Raw genomic sequence first — 13,617 nt, 5'->3', positions numbered from 1 at the left:
GGTTAGGTAATCCAGGTTATTTGTCAGTGTCGTTTAATTTCTTACTGTCCACAGAGAGTTCTTCGTTCTTCTTGGAAGGATTCCCTCCCCAGCAGAAATGAGACCGCTGCATTTAGTTTTTAAGCTTCCCTGCCATGGAAGACTTTACCATTAGATCTGCGGCTGGAAACTATTTAACATTTAGAAAGACAGTGAAGGCCTAGACGCTTGTTCACATTTTTAGCATTATTTATTTAATCTTTTATGGGTTTTGTTCTGTTATTTGAATTGGATGAGATGTATAACTTTTTGTTTTAATTGCCTGTCAGTATTGTTCATTGTTCATTTTTAGTTACGTATGTTTTTTTGGAGTTATAAACTGCTTAGGTAAGCTGCTTTGAGGGGGGGCGGAATATCCTGCTTTAATAAATATAAACAAATATATATAAGGAACCTACCCCACCCGGGCTGCAGGATTCTGGGTAGACGGGGCAGGCGATGCTCTCCAGAGAGGAAGGGGCATTTTGAAAATCCAGCAACAGGGTCTTCTTCTCACTGGGGGAGAGAGAGAAGGGTTAGAGGTCACCCTGCCCTTCCAGAGCTGCAATGACACAATCTTGTCAAGCCAGACTCACACAATTCCTTCCCCCCTCCGACACTTAATGGAACAATTATTCCTGCACTGCATGCTCCAGCAATGCCCCCCGCCCTCTATCAATCCCTACAGGACCAGGAATGGCGAAGCTGGTGGTGCCGCTCACCAGAAGACATGAAGTATCTGTGGAAAGCAGAGTCCACAAGATCTATGGCCACAGGAGAACATTAAACAGAGAATAGAGGAGGAACAGAAGAGAAAAAGACAAGAGAGACAGAAACAGAGGAATAGGAAAATGAGTTTAATATGGATACGTAACTAATTCCAGCCCTCTGCTATCCCTTGGGAGAACCCACCCTTCACTCCCCACGGGCTCCTTCTACTGCGCCAAACTGAAATCTCTTGCCATCTCCTGGCCAATCAGTTCAGCACCCTACTCGGCTTTGTGAATGCTCCATGAGGTCCCATTTCCCCAGGGAGATCACCCACCTGAAGGGTAGCGGAGATGACTGTCCCAGCTGCCGAGCAGCTTCCAAAGACAGGGATCGCTGCAAGCTCAGTTCTTTGTAACTCTTCATCATCTGCAGTTATTAAAAAAAAGAGTCAGAGAGCTAGAGACTCAAGGGCATAGCAAAGATAGTGCAAGTAGAGTGGTTTCCAGGGTCCTCAGTCCTGAAATAGCGGTGGGGGGGGGGGGGGGGGGGAAGCGGCAGGGCAGGAGTGAGGTGCATCGGCAGAGCTGTGTGTGAGGGTCTCAGTACTGGAATAGCAGGGGCTGCTGCAGGGCAGGAGTGAGGTGCATCGGCAGAGCTGTGTGTGAGGGTCTCAGTACTGGCATAGCAGGGGGTGCTGCAGGGCAGGAGGGAGGTGCATCGGCAGAGCTGTGTGTGAGGATCTCAGTACTGGAATAGCAGGGGGTGCTGCAGGGCAGGAGGGAGGTGCATTGGCACAGCTGTGTGTGAGGGTCTCAGTACTGGAATAGCAGGGGGTGCTGCAGGGCAGGAGTGAGGTTGCATTGGCAGAGCTGTGTGGTGAGGGTCTCAAGTACTGGAATAAGCAGGGGGTCCTGCAGGGCAGGAGTGAGGTGCATTGGCAGATCTGTGTTGTGAGGGTCTCAGTACTGGAATAGCAGGGGCTGCTGCAGGGCAGGAGTGAGGTGCCATTGGCAGAGCTGTGGTGAGGGTCTCAGTACTGGCATGCAGGGGGTGCTGCAGGGCAGGAGTGAGGTGCATCAGCAAGAGCTGTGTGGTGAGATCTCAGTACTGGAATAGCAGGGGGTGCTCAGGGCAGGAGGGAGGTTTGGCATTGGCAGAGCTGTGTGTGAGGGTCTCCGTACTGGAATAGCAGGGGGTGCTGCAGGGCAGGAGTGAGGAGCATTGGCAGAGCTGTGTGTGAGGGTCTCAGTACTGGAATAGCAGGGGGTGCTGCAGGGCAGGAGTGAGGAGCATTGGCAGAGCTGTGTGTGAGGGTCTCAGTACTGGAATAGCAGGGGTTGCTGCAGGGCAGGAGTGAGGAGCATTGGCAGAGCTCTGTGTCTGAGGGTCTCAGTACTGGAATAGCAGGGGGTGCTGCAGGGCAGGAGTGAGGTGCATTGGCAGAGCTGTGTGTGAGGGTCTCAGTACTGGAATAGCAGGGGGTGCTGCAGACCAGCAATGAGGGAAACATTATGAAGGCGTCTCCAGGTACTCATTAGCCAGTTTTCCTCCTCACCTTGGTGTGAGTCTGGGCCAGAGAGGCAAGCTCTTTGCTCAGAGCTGCCCTTTGCTCTTCCAGGTTTGCCACTACATGGGAGAGAAAACAGAGGGTGTGAGACTGCTCGGCGACAGGCTGGAGGGCATAGAGCAGGGAAACCCATATAACTTCTTCCCATGCAGACACTGTTGCCCCTACTATAATTCCTACCATTCTTGCAAGACAGGATGGCATATACAGCAGTGGACGCCTGCATTCTTTAGGAGAAGTGAGAGCTACGTATTCAGGGGGCAGAGGGGAAAATTCAGAACAGTCTATCTGGTGGTAACCCTGATCTTGCAGGAATGAGAGACCCTTCAAGGTGGGGAGAAAGAGCCACAGGGAAATGCAGCAGGACTCACCCTGGTCGGCATAGCCACGAGCTTTCATCTCCATGTGCTTCCTCTGGGATTCCATGGAGGCCAGCGATGCTTGGTGCCCTCTCCGCTCCTGCTCTGCACTGTCCTCCATCTCCATGCACCTCTGTGGAGGAGTGGGGGGGGACATGGCATCAGGGACAAGGAAATGCTTCTTGTTTTATTCACCTTGGCTTGGGAGCAAGGAGGAGACTCCAGCTCACAGGTACAACTTGCATATTTTATTTATATATACTTATTACCCACTAATCCAGAGAGAACAATGTTCATTATATCTTACAATCAAAAGATAAAAGTGGCATAAAAGTCCATACTAAACAACTAAACAAACATAACACAAAAACAACAATCCATATAAAACCAAACACGACACATCAGATCTTCAGAACCTTTTCAGTTGCTCACTGAAGAGGATGCCTGCCATAAAATGTTGGAAATCCTCCAATTCGTCGATGGTCCGAAGGAGGTGGTGGCTGTTCCGTGCATGGGGGCCTCCTTGAGCTCCTCTACCGGTTATGGGAGCACCTAGGCTCCGTCGCCCCGGTGAACCGGAAGACGGATGCCATTTATTTAGAACAGCAAGCCCCAGGATTCCGTACCAGTCGATGGTACTGGAGTCGGCTCTGAAAAAGGCTAAGCGATCCCGCTCTCACTCTTGTGCCCTCCAGGAAAAGACCACAGGGCCCTGGATGCCCTGGGCTGCAGCGTCTTCCAGGGGGCGATGCTCATTGCCTGTATTGCGGCATATCAATTGTACATGAATCAGTACAATTGCAACCTCTGGAAGCAGGTCCAGGAGCTTGCTGAAAGTCTCCCGCAACAGCTCCAAGAAAGGTTGGAATCCATAGTGCAGAAGGGCTTCAAGGCCAGCAAGCACAAAGTTCGGGCAGCCTATGATGTCTCTGAGACGGTGGCAAGGGTGTCGGCGGCAGGTATTAGTGCCCGGTGCTGGGCCTGGCTTAAGGCCTCCGACCTCCGCCCTCCGCCCTGAAGTCTAGGAGAAGCTGGCCGACCTAACTTGCACGGGTGAAAACCTGTTCGGAGACAAGGTCCGGGACGCGGTGGCCCAGTTAAAGGACCACCACGAAACCCTGCAACAGCTGGCCGCCAGCAACTCGGACCCTCCTTTGGTGACCCATCGGGACCCGAGGAAACCCTTCTATAGGCAACGGAGATACTATTCTCTGGCCCCTCATGCTAGGGCATCTCGGGCTACCCCTAAGGTCCAATCACACCAGCAGCGGGTGCCTCAGGCCCAGCCTGCGCCTCAACCCGGCCCTGCAGCGGGGTTTTGTCTGGCGCAGAGAGAGCAGCAACCTGATTCCGGTGCCCAAGGATCCCGGGCCACCGGTTGGGGGCTGGATATGTCTGTTTGCAGACTGCTGGGCCACTGGGTGTTAACCATTGTGAAACAGGGCTACCGCTTGAATTTTCTCAGCGTTCCACTGGACTCTCCTCCTTCACCGGGATGGGGTCTCGTGGAACATTCGACGGCCCTCGAGTTGGAACTCTTGGTCCTGTTACGGGCCAAGGCCGTCGAGCCAGTTCCCCGGGCCCAGCAGGGCCGGGTTCTAGTCCAGGTACTTTCTCATTCCAAAGAGAACAGGTGGCCTCCAGCCCATCCTCAACCTCCGAGCCTTAAACAGGTTCCTGAGGCGAGAGCGGTTCAAGATGGTCTCATTAGGCACCTTGATTCCCCTTCTTCATCAATGGGATTGACTCTGCTCTCTCGATTTGCAGGACGCCTACACACACATCGCCATATTTTCGCCTCATCAGAAATTCCTGTGTTTCTTGGTGGTCCAGCGGCACTTCCAATACAGGGTTCTACCCTTCGGCCTCGCCTCCACACCCAGTGTCTTCTCCAAGTGCTTGGCAGTAGTGGGGGCACATCTGCGCCACAAGGGGGTGCATGTATTCCCATACTTGGATGACTGGCTCATCAGGAGCACATCGAGTGAGGGACCCCTTCGGACCCTACACTCGACAGTCGATGTGCTCCAGTCGCTGGGTTTTCTCATCAATTATCCAAAATCCCAGTTGATACCGTCCCAGCAGCTCAGCTTTATTGGGGCATACCTGGACACCACAGTGGGCAGGGCATTCCTCCCCAGCGATTGTGGAACAACTCTGGCAGGGCTGGTGCTGTCCCTTCGCCACCAGCGAATGGCATCTGCCCACCTGCTGTTGCGGCTGCTGGCCACATGGTGGCGTCAGTGCACGCAACCCCGATGGCCCACCTGGCCATGAGGGTAACGCAGTGGACTCTGCGCTCCCAATGGCACCAGGCCTCCCAGGAGCTCTCTGCGCTGGTCCGGATAACTAGGCCGCTCAAGGACTCCCTCGCATGGTGGGAACGAGAGGCCAACCTGGTGAGGTTCCTTCCCTTTCAGGCCTCTTCTGCTCAGGTGATCCTTACCACCGATGCCTCCAACATCGGCTGGAGTGCACATGTGGATGGCCTCCGCACGCAAGTTGTATGGACGGTGCCCGAGGCGAGATGCCAGTTAAATTTCTTGGAGCTACGGGCGATAAGGTATGCCCTGAATGCTTTCCAGGATTGCCTGTCCCACAAGGTTGTCCTGATACAGACGGACAACCAAGTGGCCATGTGGTATGTCAACAAGCAGGGGGGCACAGGCTCCTATCTGCTCTGCCAGGAGGCCACGCAGATATGGGCCTGGGCGCTATCCAGGAACATGCTCCTGCGAGCAGTAACCCTGGCAGGGATGGAGAATGTGGTGGCAGACTGCCTGAGTCGGGCGTTCCACCCCCACGGATGGTCCCTCAACCCCTCCGTGGTGGACGAGATCTTCCACAGATGGGGTCTACTGGATGTGGATCTCTTCGCCTCCCCTCAGAACCACAAGGTGAGTCGCTTCTACTCCCTGTACAGGGAGGACAGAGAACCAGCCTTGGATGCCTTCGCTCAATCGTGGAGCGCAGGTCTCCTGTATGCGTATCCTCCGCTTCCGCTGAAGCTCCAGCAGGACAGGGGCTCCATGATCATGATAGCCCCGCATTGGCCGCGACAGGTCTGGTTCCCGATCCTGCGCGACTTCTTGGTTCAGGAGCCCATACGTCTGGGCACCTCTCCCGACCTCATCACACAGGATTGGGGCGGCTGCACCACCCGAACCTTCAGTCCATGGCCTTCATTGCCTGGACGTTGAAAGGCTAGTGTTGCAGGCTCTCGACCTTTTGGAGAACGTGTCGCAGGTCCTGGTAGCTTCTCGGAAGCCTTCCACATGGAAGTCCTACCAGTTGAAGTGGAGGGGGATCTTGGTCTGGTGTGCGGAGCAGGGTCTTGACCCTTTCACCTGTCCCACATCACGGCTCCTGGACTATCCTGGACTATCTATGGCGACGTGGAGTTCTCTCTACACATTCGCAGCCCACTTCTGTCTGGACAAGGATGGTTGGCAGAACAGCGCCTTCGGGCCAGTCTGTCCTTCGTAACCTGTTCCAAGTGTGAGAATCCAACTCTCCCTATCTAGGGCCCAATGTGTGTGGTTCATGATGCCTCCCGTTGTTGCCAGCAGCACCCCTGTTGTTGTGTCTGTTGGCCCTGTACAGCTTGGTATTCACCCATCTGTGAGGACTACCATCCTTCTTGTCCTGGGAGAAAGCAGAGTGGCCAAGTAGGCCAAAACACTTCCCTCTTGAGCACATAATATCAAAATGTACTGCTATGCCAATTTGATAAGGGAGGGACCTTTGCAACAAGGTGGCTTTCACCAGAATATTGGATGTAATCCCTGTTTCAGCAACTGTGTGCTTGGGGGGGTTGGGAGCTCACTTCTTCCACAGGGCAGAGCAGAGGATTGGAACTCCTGTAGGGACAGAAAGTATGATCCCCCCAGGTGAGCCTTCCTTCACGAATCACACTTAAATGCAACGTCCTTATCTCCGCTTCCACCGAGCAGGCCTTCAAAAGTGGAGGAGAAGGATTGCCTCAAGACAAAAAAGATGCTCACCAGGGGCTAAGTAATGTGGCTGTGAGAAAGAGGCGCCATCCTCCATACATGGCGGCCCAGCTCAGCCTGTCGCATTCTTTTCTGACCCTACTCTTGTATCTAGCTGCTACCTTCATACCTCTTTGCTACTTTGAAGGTGTGCTGTTCCGTAAAACAAAACATGTGCCCTTCGCAGAACTTCCCACCGCCCTAGCTAGCTCTTTAGAGAAGATTTTCCGTGCAGAAAGACAGGGAAGCTGGCAAAGCTACTCCCGTCAGCCTTGTGTGACAAAACGAAATGTAAAAGATTAAATAAAAATGTAGCCAAAGTGGACTTATCCGCTCTCTGCCAGCCATGTCCACCCCCCACACACACATTTTCTGCAAAGGTGAACCCCAAAAAGCCCAGATTTTGCCACAGATTTTTCCCCATGTATCTCTTCAGCCAGTTGGGCGTTTCTACCAGTGGGCATCGTGAGGTGCTCTGAAAGAGCCCGGAGTCACCCATTTGGCTGCCCCCAGCGTCCCTGGATTGTGAGAGAGAGAGTGAAAGGCACCGGGCTTACCTCTTCGGCATGTTTCCTTGCATCCCGCTCCCGCTCAAACTGCACCAGGAGCCGCTGCTGGTCCTCCTGCGCCAGCTCCAGCTGCTCCTGCCTCTCTCGGGCCTGGGCACTGGCCTCCCCCAGTCCCTCCAGCACCGACACCAGCAAGGGCATGAGCCCCGTGACTGCTCCTTGCCCGTAGGCGGCAATCAGTCTCTCCAGCTCACCATAAATACTGCTGGACAGCGCCATCACCATCTCATCATAGAGTTCCAAGCCCCGCCCTGGCTCCATGTCCTCTCCAAACACCTCCTCCAGGCTCTCCATGGTTTGGGGCCCTGCAGGGAGCAAGCACCCACTTTCAGGAGGGTTTGAATTGCTCGCCCCCCCCCCCTTTTATCCCTCTTTGAGAAAGAGAGGGCTAGGAGGAAAGGATGAGTGGGAGAGGGTAGAAGGGAAGGTGAGAGAGGCAGGTTGTGAGGGGGGAAAATATGGGAGGGAAAGACAAGACAGGAGGAGAGGGTGAGAGGGAGAGGAAGGTGAGGAGGTGGGAGGGAGAGAATGTGTCTCCCCCACCCCCCCCTCCCCGTCACAGTCTGTGGTAAAAAGAAATAAAATAAAAAGGGGATGTTTGGAAAAACTGTAAGAAAAGCCTAAAACTGGTTAGAGGGAAGGTGGGGGGTGGGGGGGGGGGGGAGGTCACGGCTTCAGATTATTTCCCTGGGTGACAGGCAGTGCAGGGAGCACCTACCCTTACACCTCCGCGTGCGCGCTCCAGCGGTGGCTGCAGCTGAAGTCACCCGGAAAGTCAGAAGCACTTTAGCTTCTGCGGCCCATACCGGCTTTTCCTGTTCTCTCCGTGCCACATGGCGTACCGTCTCTCTCTCTGGCACCCCGCCTGTCTCTGCCAACAGATACATACATTTATATATTTCAAAACAAGTTTGTCATCTGTCAGGTCTGCAGCCTGTAAACTCCCTACCTCAGCTTCCTTCTCCACTTCCTCCTGCTGTCAGCTGATTTAGTCCCTTCTTGACCTCATATCTTACTCTACTTTGCCTCCGCACCCCCCCCCCCCTCCCCCAGGGATTTGCCGCCTACTGGGGTAAGAAAAGGGGTGCAGGATTCATTTGCCTTTCTCCTAGAAGAGTTAAAGCCTTCAGCTGTGGGTGCCAGGGGGCTGGCACCAGTGGCTCGGGAAGGGCGGGCGCTGCCGTGACTGATCCCTCACTGCACCAGTCAGAGCCAGGGGGTGGTGGTGCTGGAGGGGTGGGAGAGACCCAATCTCCAGCCAGAGGAATCTTGGGCTCCGTTTTCCTGGTTCATCTTTGGGAGGTGGTTGCTATGTGGATGAGAAGGTGAGGAAGAGGTGGAGAGTGCAGGATTGGAGGCACCTTCTTGCCAGGTCATGTGATACAGGGATCATGTGACACCAGGAAGGACACCTGAGCTGTTCTATGCCAGGTGGCCCTTCCACCTCCAGAGGATCAGTTTGCACCGCTTTCCTTGGCTCTGTTGATGCCTCTTTTACTCTGTGGTGTTCTTTCTTTTCTGTCATGATATATTTTCTTTTGTCTTCAAACTGATTTTTGGCAATCAGAGGGTACTCTTTGTATTATGTCTTGCCCCCGTCCCACTGTCTGTGCTGTATCCTGCTTTACGTGTATCAGTGTGATACCAGCATGAGGCTCTGATGAAGATCTGCTCTTCAGCTGTCTGTGCTGTATTCATGCTTTACATGTGTCGGTGTGACACTTGCATGGGGCTCTGATGAAGATCTGCTCTTCAGCTATCTGTGCTGTATTCATGATTTTACATGTATGAGTGACGCCTGCATGGGGCTCTGATGAAGATATGCTCTTCAGCTGTCTGTGCTGTATTCATGATTTTACGTGTATCAGTGTGACGCCTGTATGGGGCTCTGATGAAGATCTGCTCCTCAGCTGTCTGTGCTGTATTCATGATTTTACGTGTATCAGTGTGACACCTGCATGGGGCTCTGATGAAGATCTGCTCCTCAGCTGTCTGTGCTGTATTCATGATTTTACCTGTATCAGTGTGACACCTGCATGGGGCTCTGATGAAGATCTGCTCTTCAGCTGTCTGTGCTGTATTCATGATTTTACCTGTATCAGTGTGACGCCTGCATGGGGCTCTGATGAAGATCTGCTCTTCAGCTGTCCGTGCTGTATTTATGCTTTACCTGTATCAGTGTGACACCTGCATGGGGCTCTGATGAAGATCTGCTCTTCATCTGTCCGTGCTGTATTCATGCTTTATGTGTATCAGTGTGACACCTGCATGGGGCTCTGAGAAGATCTGCTCTTCAGCTGTCTGTGCTGTATTCATGATTTTACCTGTATCAGTGTGACGCCTGCATGGGGCTCTGATGAAGATCTGCTCTTCAGCTGTCTGTGCTGTACTCCTGCTTTACATCAGTAATTTCTAGTATTTTGGGGATGAAGAGTTGGGTAGCTGCCTCAATTCAGGTCAACTGATCAGGCTGTTCCAGTCCTGGTTTTGCGCCTTTTGTAGTTTGGGCTTTCACCCCTGATTTTTTTTTTCCCTTTCCCTTCAGTAAAGCGCAGGGAACTGCAAGCCCCAGTTTACACCAAAAGGGAGGCGGGCAAATCCAGGGCAAGTTTGCTTCTCCTGGGAGCTGCTGAGCCGTGGGATGAGTCTCTGCATGTGTGCTAGAAGAAAGACATGTGTTGGGGCGGGGAGGTTCTGCTTTGGCTCCAGTATTTCAGGGATAAATGTAAAAGTGGCTGCTTCAGACCACTGTATTCACTTGTTGGCACAGATGTTCAGCCTTCCTTCCCCCCTTAAAGGCCCTTGGGTGGGGAGGAAAGGAAGACTGGCGCTGAGATCTAAAAGCAAACAGTGAGTACCCAAGACATGAAATGGAAAGTGAAACTGTTTGGGAAAGGGCACATGGCCTCAGAAGTGCTCCACAAAGGGCAAGAATGCATGAATTGGGAAGCTCTGATTTAAAAAAAGTGGTGTTCTGCTCTGCGTGCCACTGCACATGTGTCCCCAGCAGGAGGTTAAAAAAAGAATATAGAGTATAAAAGAATTTGTTCTGTTTAATAGCTGGTCTAAAGTTTTATTTTTAATGATTCCATTGAAAGCCTCATTTGGCCTCCCCTTCTCTTGCCCACCCTCTGTACTAATTTTCTTCTGCTGATTGCTTCTGGCCAAGGATTTTATTTTATGGCTAATTTATCTAATAGCTAAACCGATTCCTTGCAACCCCACCCCCAACCTTCCTGCGCTGTTTGTTGTGGCTCCCTTCGGATAATTCAAATCTTTTCCTAACCCGGGCAAGGAATTTGGAGGCCCAGCTTCTTCTGTAGTGCCCAGAGAGGGGTTGGCAGAGACCAGATGTTCATGTCTGCTGATGGCACAGAGACGTAGTAAACAGCTCACAGAACCAGAGCCCTTCCTTGAATCGTCTCCAGATCCCAAACGTCATATCGGGTGATACTCAGTCAAAGAGCTGTCTGTCCTCACCTATCTTAAAATCTTCTTAGTCAAGGCCTTGCTGTCGCAATATTTGCTTTTTGTAGAGTGTTATGTCTGCCTTGAGGACTGTGAGCGCCACGGTGCAGGGTCAGTCTGTTAGGTGTCTCTGTACAGGGCTGCATACTTCTCATAGCGTTATATGAATGATTGATGATAATATTAACTTTCACCAGTGCCGGGTGTGTGTGTGTAAAGCACGCACAGCAGCTGCCCAAACTCTGCGTGTATGTAAGACATCACCAGTCTTCTCATTCCCACAAAAGCGAATTACGCCACTGAAGAGCGAGACACAGTGAGAGGATTGAAGAGAAAGTATATCAAATTTTAACAAGATCTTTTTATTCAAGTTTTTGATAATAAAAAACCCCCACACGCCCACACACACACACAATACAATATGATCATAAATAGCAGAGTGTGCTGAACATCCTCCTTAAATTAAATAATTTATACATATTTAAGAACATAGGGAACCAGGAAACCACAGACATGCTGTCAAATAAATAGGGATTTCCAGCTCTTCTTTAGTGTCTTTCACCATTGTCTTTGTTTCTCTAATTCATTTGCTCATGAGAAATGATACAAGTGCATAAGAACATAAAATCTCCAGCCTCAAAAAATTTTCCAAAAGCTGGAGACTCTTGCCTTAAAAAAAAACATTAAAAAAACCTTGTGACACCAGTGATAGCTCATCGGTCCCTTCAAATAATTCAAAATTTATATTAGAAAAATGGAAGGCTCTGTCCCAGGCTGATGACCTCACCTGCTGTTTACCAGGGTATGAAAGCTGTGATGTCATCATTGTGAGGCGGTTCCTGCTACCTCTTAGGAAGAGAGCGTCTGGTCATCTAGGGCAGGCCTGAACCAGTCCTGAGTTTTCTGCCCACCCTCTGGTGGCATGCAAGAAGTAGTTTTGAATTTCCCTAAGGATTTCAATCGCCAACACATCCCGCCCCCTCCCTAGATTTGTTTTGGAGGAGTTGAAGCTGGTCAGGGAGGGCGAATTGTAAAGATACTTAATACTGTTCTATCCACTGTGAAATGCTAAAAACAATGGTACAATATTCATTCTTAAGTCTGGAACATTTCAATAAATATGAATTAGCAATAAGTTAAATATATAAACACAGGAAACATCAGTTGTGAAAAAGCAGGGACAGACGGGTGATGCAAAAGAAAACTCAATTGCAACAGTTCCAGCAATAAATGTCTTTTATGAACTAAGGCACAGGGAAATAAAGTGACTTGCCTCAGGGTCACACACAGAGAGTCAGTGACTGAACACACAGAGAGTCAATGACAGAGCAGGAGATTAGAGCTGAGGCACAGGGAGATAAAGTGACTCCCCCCAGGGTCACATACAGAGAGTCATTGACAGAGCCGGGGATTAGAGCTGAGGCACAGGGAGATAAATTGACTCCCCCAGGGTCACACACAGAGAGTCAGCGACAGAGCCGGGGATTAGAGCTGAGGCACAGGGAGATAAATTGACTCCCCCAGGGTCACACACAGAGAGTCAGTGACAGAGCCAGGGATTAGAGCTGAGGCACAGGGAGATAAATTGACTCCCCCAGGGTCACACACAGAGAGTCAGTAACAGAGCTGGGGATTAGAGCTGAGGCACAGGGAGATAAAGTGACTCCCCCAGGGTCACACACAGAGAGTCAGTAACAGAGCTGGGGATTAGAGCTGAGGCACAGGGAGATAAAGTGACTCCCCCAGGGTCACACACACAGAGTCAGTGACAGAGCCGGGGATTAGAGCTGAGGCACAGGGAGATAAAGTGACTCCCCCCAGGGTCTCACACACAGAGTCAGTAACAGAGCTGGGGATTAGAGCTGAGGCTCAGGGAGATAAAGTGACTCCCCCCAGGGTCACACAGAGAGTCAGGGACAGAGCCGGGGATTAGAGCTGAGGCACAGGGAGATAAAGTGACTCCCCCCAGGGTCACACAGAGAGTCAGGGACAGAGCCGGGGATTAGAGCTGAGGCACAGGGAGATAAAGTGACTCCCCCCAGGGTCACACATAGAGAGTCTGTGACAGAGCCGGGGATTAGAGCTGAGGCACAGGGAGATAAAGTGACTCCCCCCAGGGTCACACACAGAGAGTCAGTGACAGAGCCGGGGATTAAAGCTGAGGCACAGGGAGATAAAGTGACTCCCCCCAGGGTCACACACAGAGAGTCTGTGACAGAGCCGGGGATTAGAGCTGAGGCACAGGGAGATAAAGTGACTCCCCCCAGGGTCACACAGAGAGTCAGTGTCAGAGCCGGGGATTAGAGCTGAGGCACAGGGAGATAAAGTGACTTAGGGCAGAGTCACCCAGCATGCTTTTAAATGTTATCTGCCCCCTGGTCAGGACTCATTTGTTATTCTGCATTTGGCCGCTAGATGCCCTCAGTGCATCAGCAAAGGATGATGGAAATGCCGAGGAGCTAGGAGGTTGCATCTCTGTGCGCAACAAATCCTCAGCTCATCTCTTACCCTTTCCTTTTAATCCCGCTGCCCTTGGGAGGTCCCAGGAGGTTAGGTGACAGAAGAGATGAATATCCCTTCATAGAGAGGGAGAGAGATAGGAATGGAGGAGAGAGAAACAGGAATGTTGTAATGTAAACCTTAGCGACCTTCGTTTTCACTTTTATTTCATTTTCCGAAGACTCTATGGGCATTTACTAGAACAAGAACAAAAACGGGAGAAATCCGTAGAAAACAAGGACTTATTGCTTCTCTGGGTAAACATCATTTTTTTTTGTTCTTGTTGTAGATAAACTCTAATTCCCAGGAAAAAAAAATAAAATAAAAACTGCAGAGGCCCCTAACTGTACTGAACACAGGATTAATAATTACAAGGTGCCTGTCCTCGCCTGGCCACAACCGCTAACCAACCCACCTCAGAAAAAAAAAAAAAG

The 13,617-nt window shown here is 51.4% G+C and overlaps 1 protein-coding gene across 2 annotated transcripts in view; it reads right to left on the bottom strand.

Moving 5' to 3' along the window:
- LOC115080241 (C-Jun-amino-terminal kinase-interacting protein 4-like) overlaps positions 1 to 8,517 on the bottom strand; it is a 38,228-nt gene extending 29,711 nt beyond the window's left edge. The window contains exons 1-7 of one of the 2 annotated variants that reach the window (XM_029584396.1): positions 8,166 to 8,517; positions 7,935 to 8,087; positions 7,205 to 7,521; positions 2,668 to 2,788; positions 2,285 to 2,355; positions 1,064 to 1,155; positions 438 to 534 (exon numbers count right to left, since the gene is read on the bottom strand). In XM_029584396.1, coding sequence (XP_029440256.1) covers positions 438 to 534; positions 1,064 to 1,155; positions 2,285 to 2,355; positions 2,668 to 2,788; positions 7,205 to 7,510 — 687 coding nt within the window. In that variant the 5' untranslated portion in view covers positions 7,511 to 7,521; positions 7,935 to 8,087; positions 8,166 to 8,517. Of the gene's footprint in view, positions 1 to 437; positions 535 to 1,063; positions 1,156 to 2,284; positions 2,356 to 2,667; positions 2,789 to 7,204; positions 7,522 to 7,934 lie in introns of both variants that reach the window. The other variant, XM_029584395.1, reaches the window with a different exon arrangement.
- Between the last annotated feature and the right edge of the window lie 5,100 nt (positions 8,518 to 13,617).

The sequence above is a fragment of the Rhinatrema bivittatum genome, chromosome 19 (assembly GCF_901001135.1).
Source record: "Rhinatrema bivittatum chromosome 19, aRhiBiv1.1, whole genome shotgun sequence".
Taxonomy (NCBI): Eukaryota; Metazoa; Chordata; class Amphibia; order Gymnophiona; family Rhinatrematidae; genus Rhinatrema; species Rhinatrema bivittatum.
This window is presented reverse-complemented; position numbering and strand designations above follow the sequence as displayed.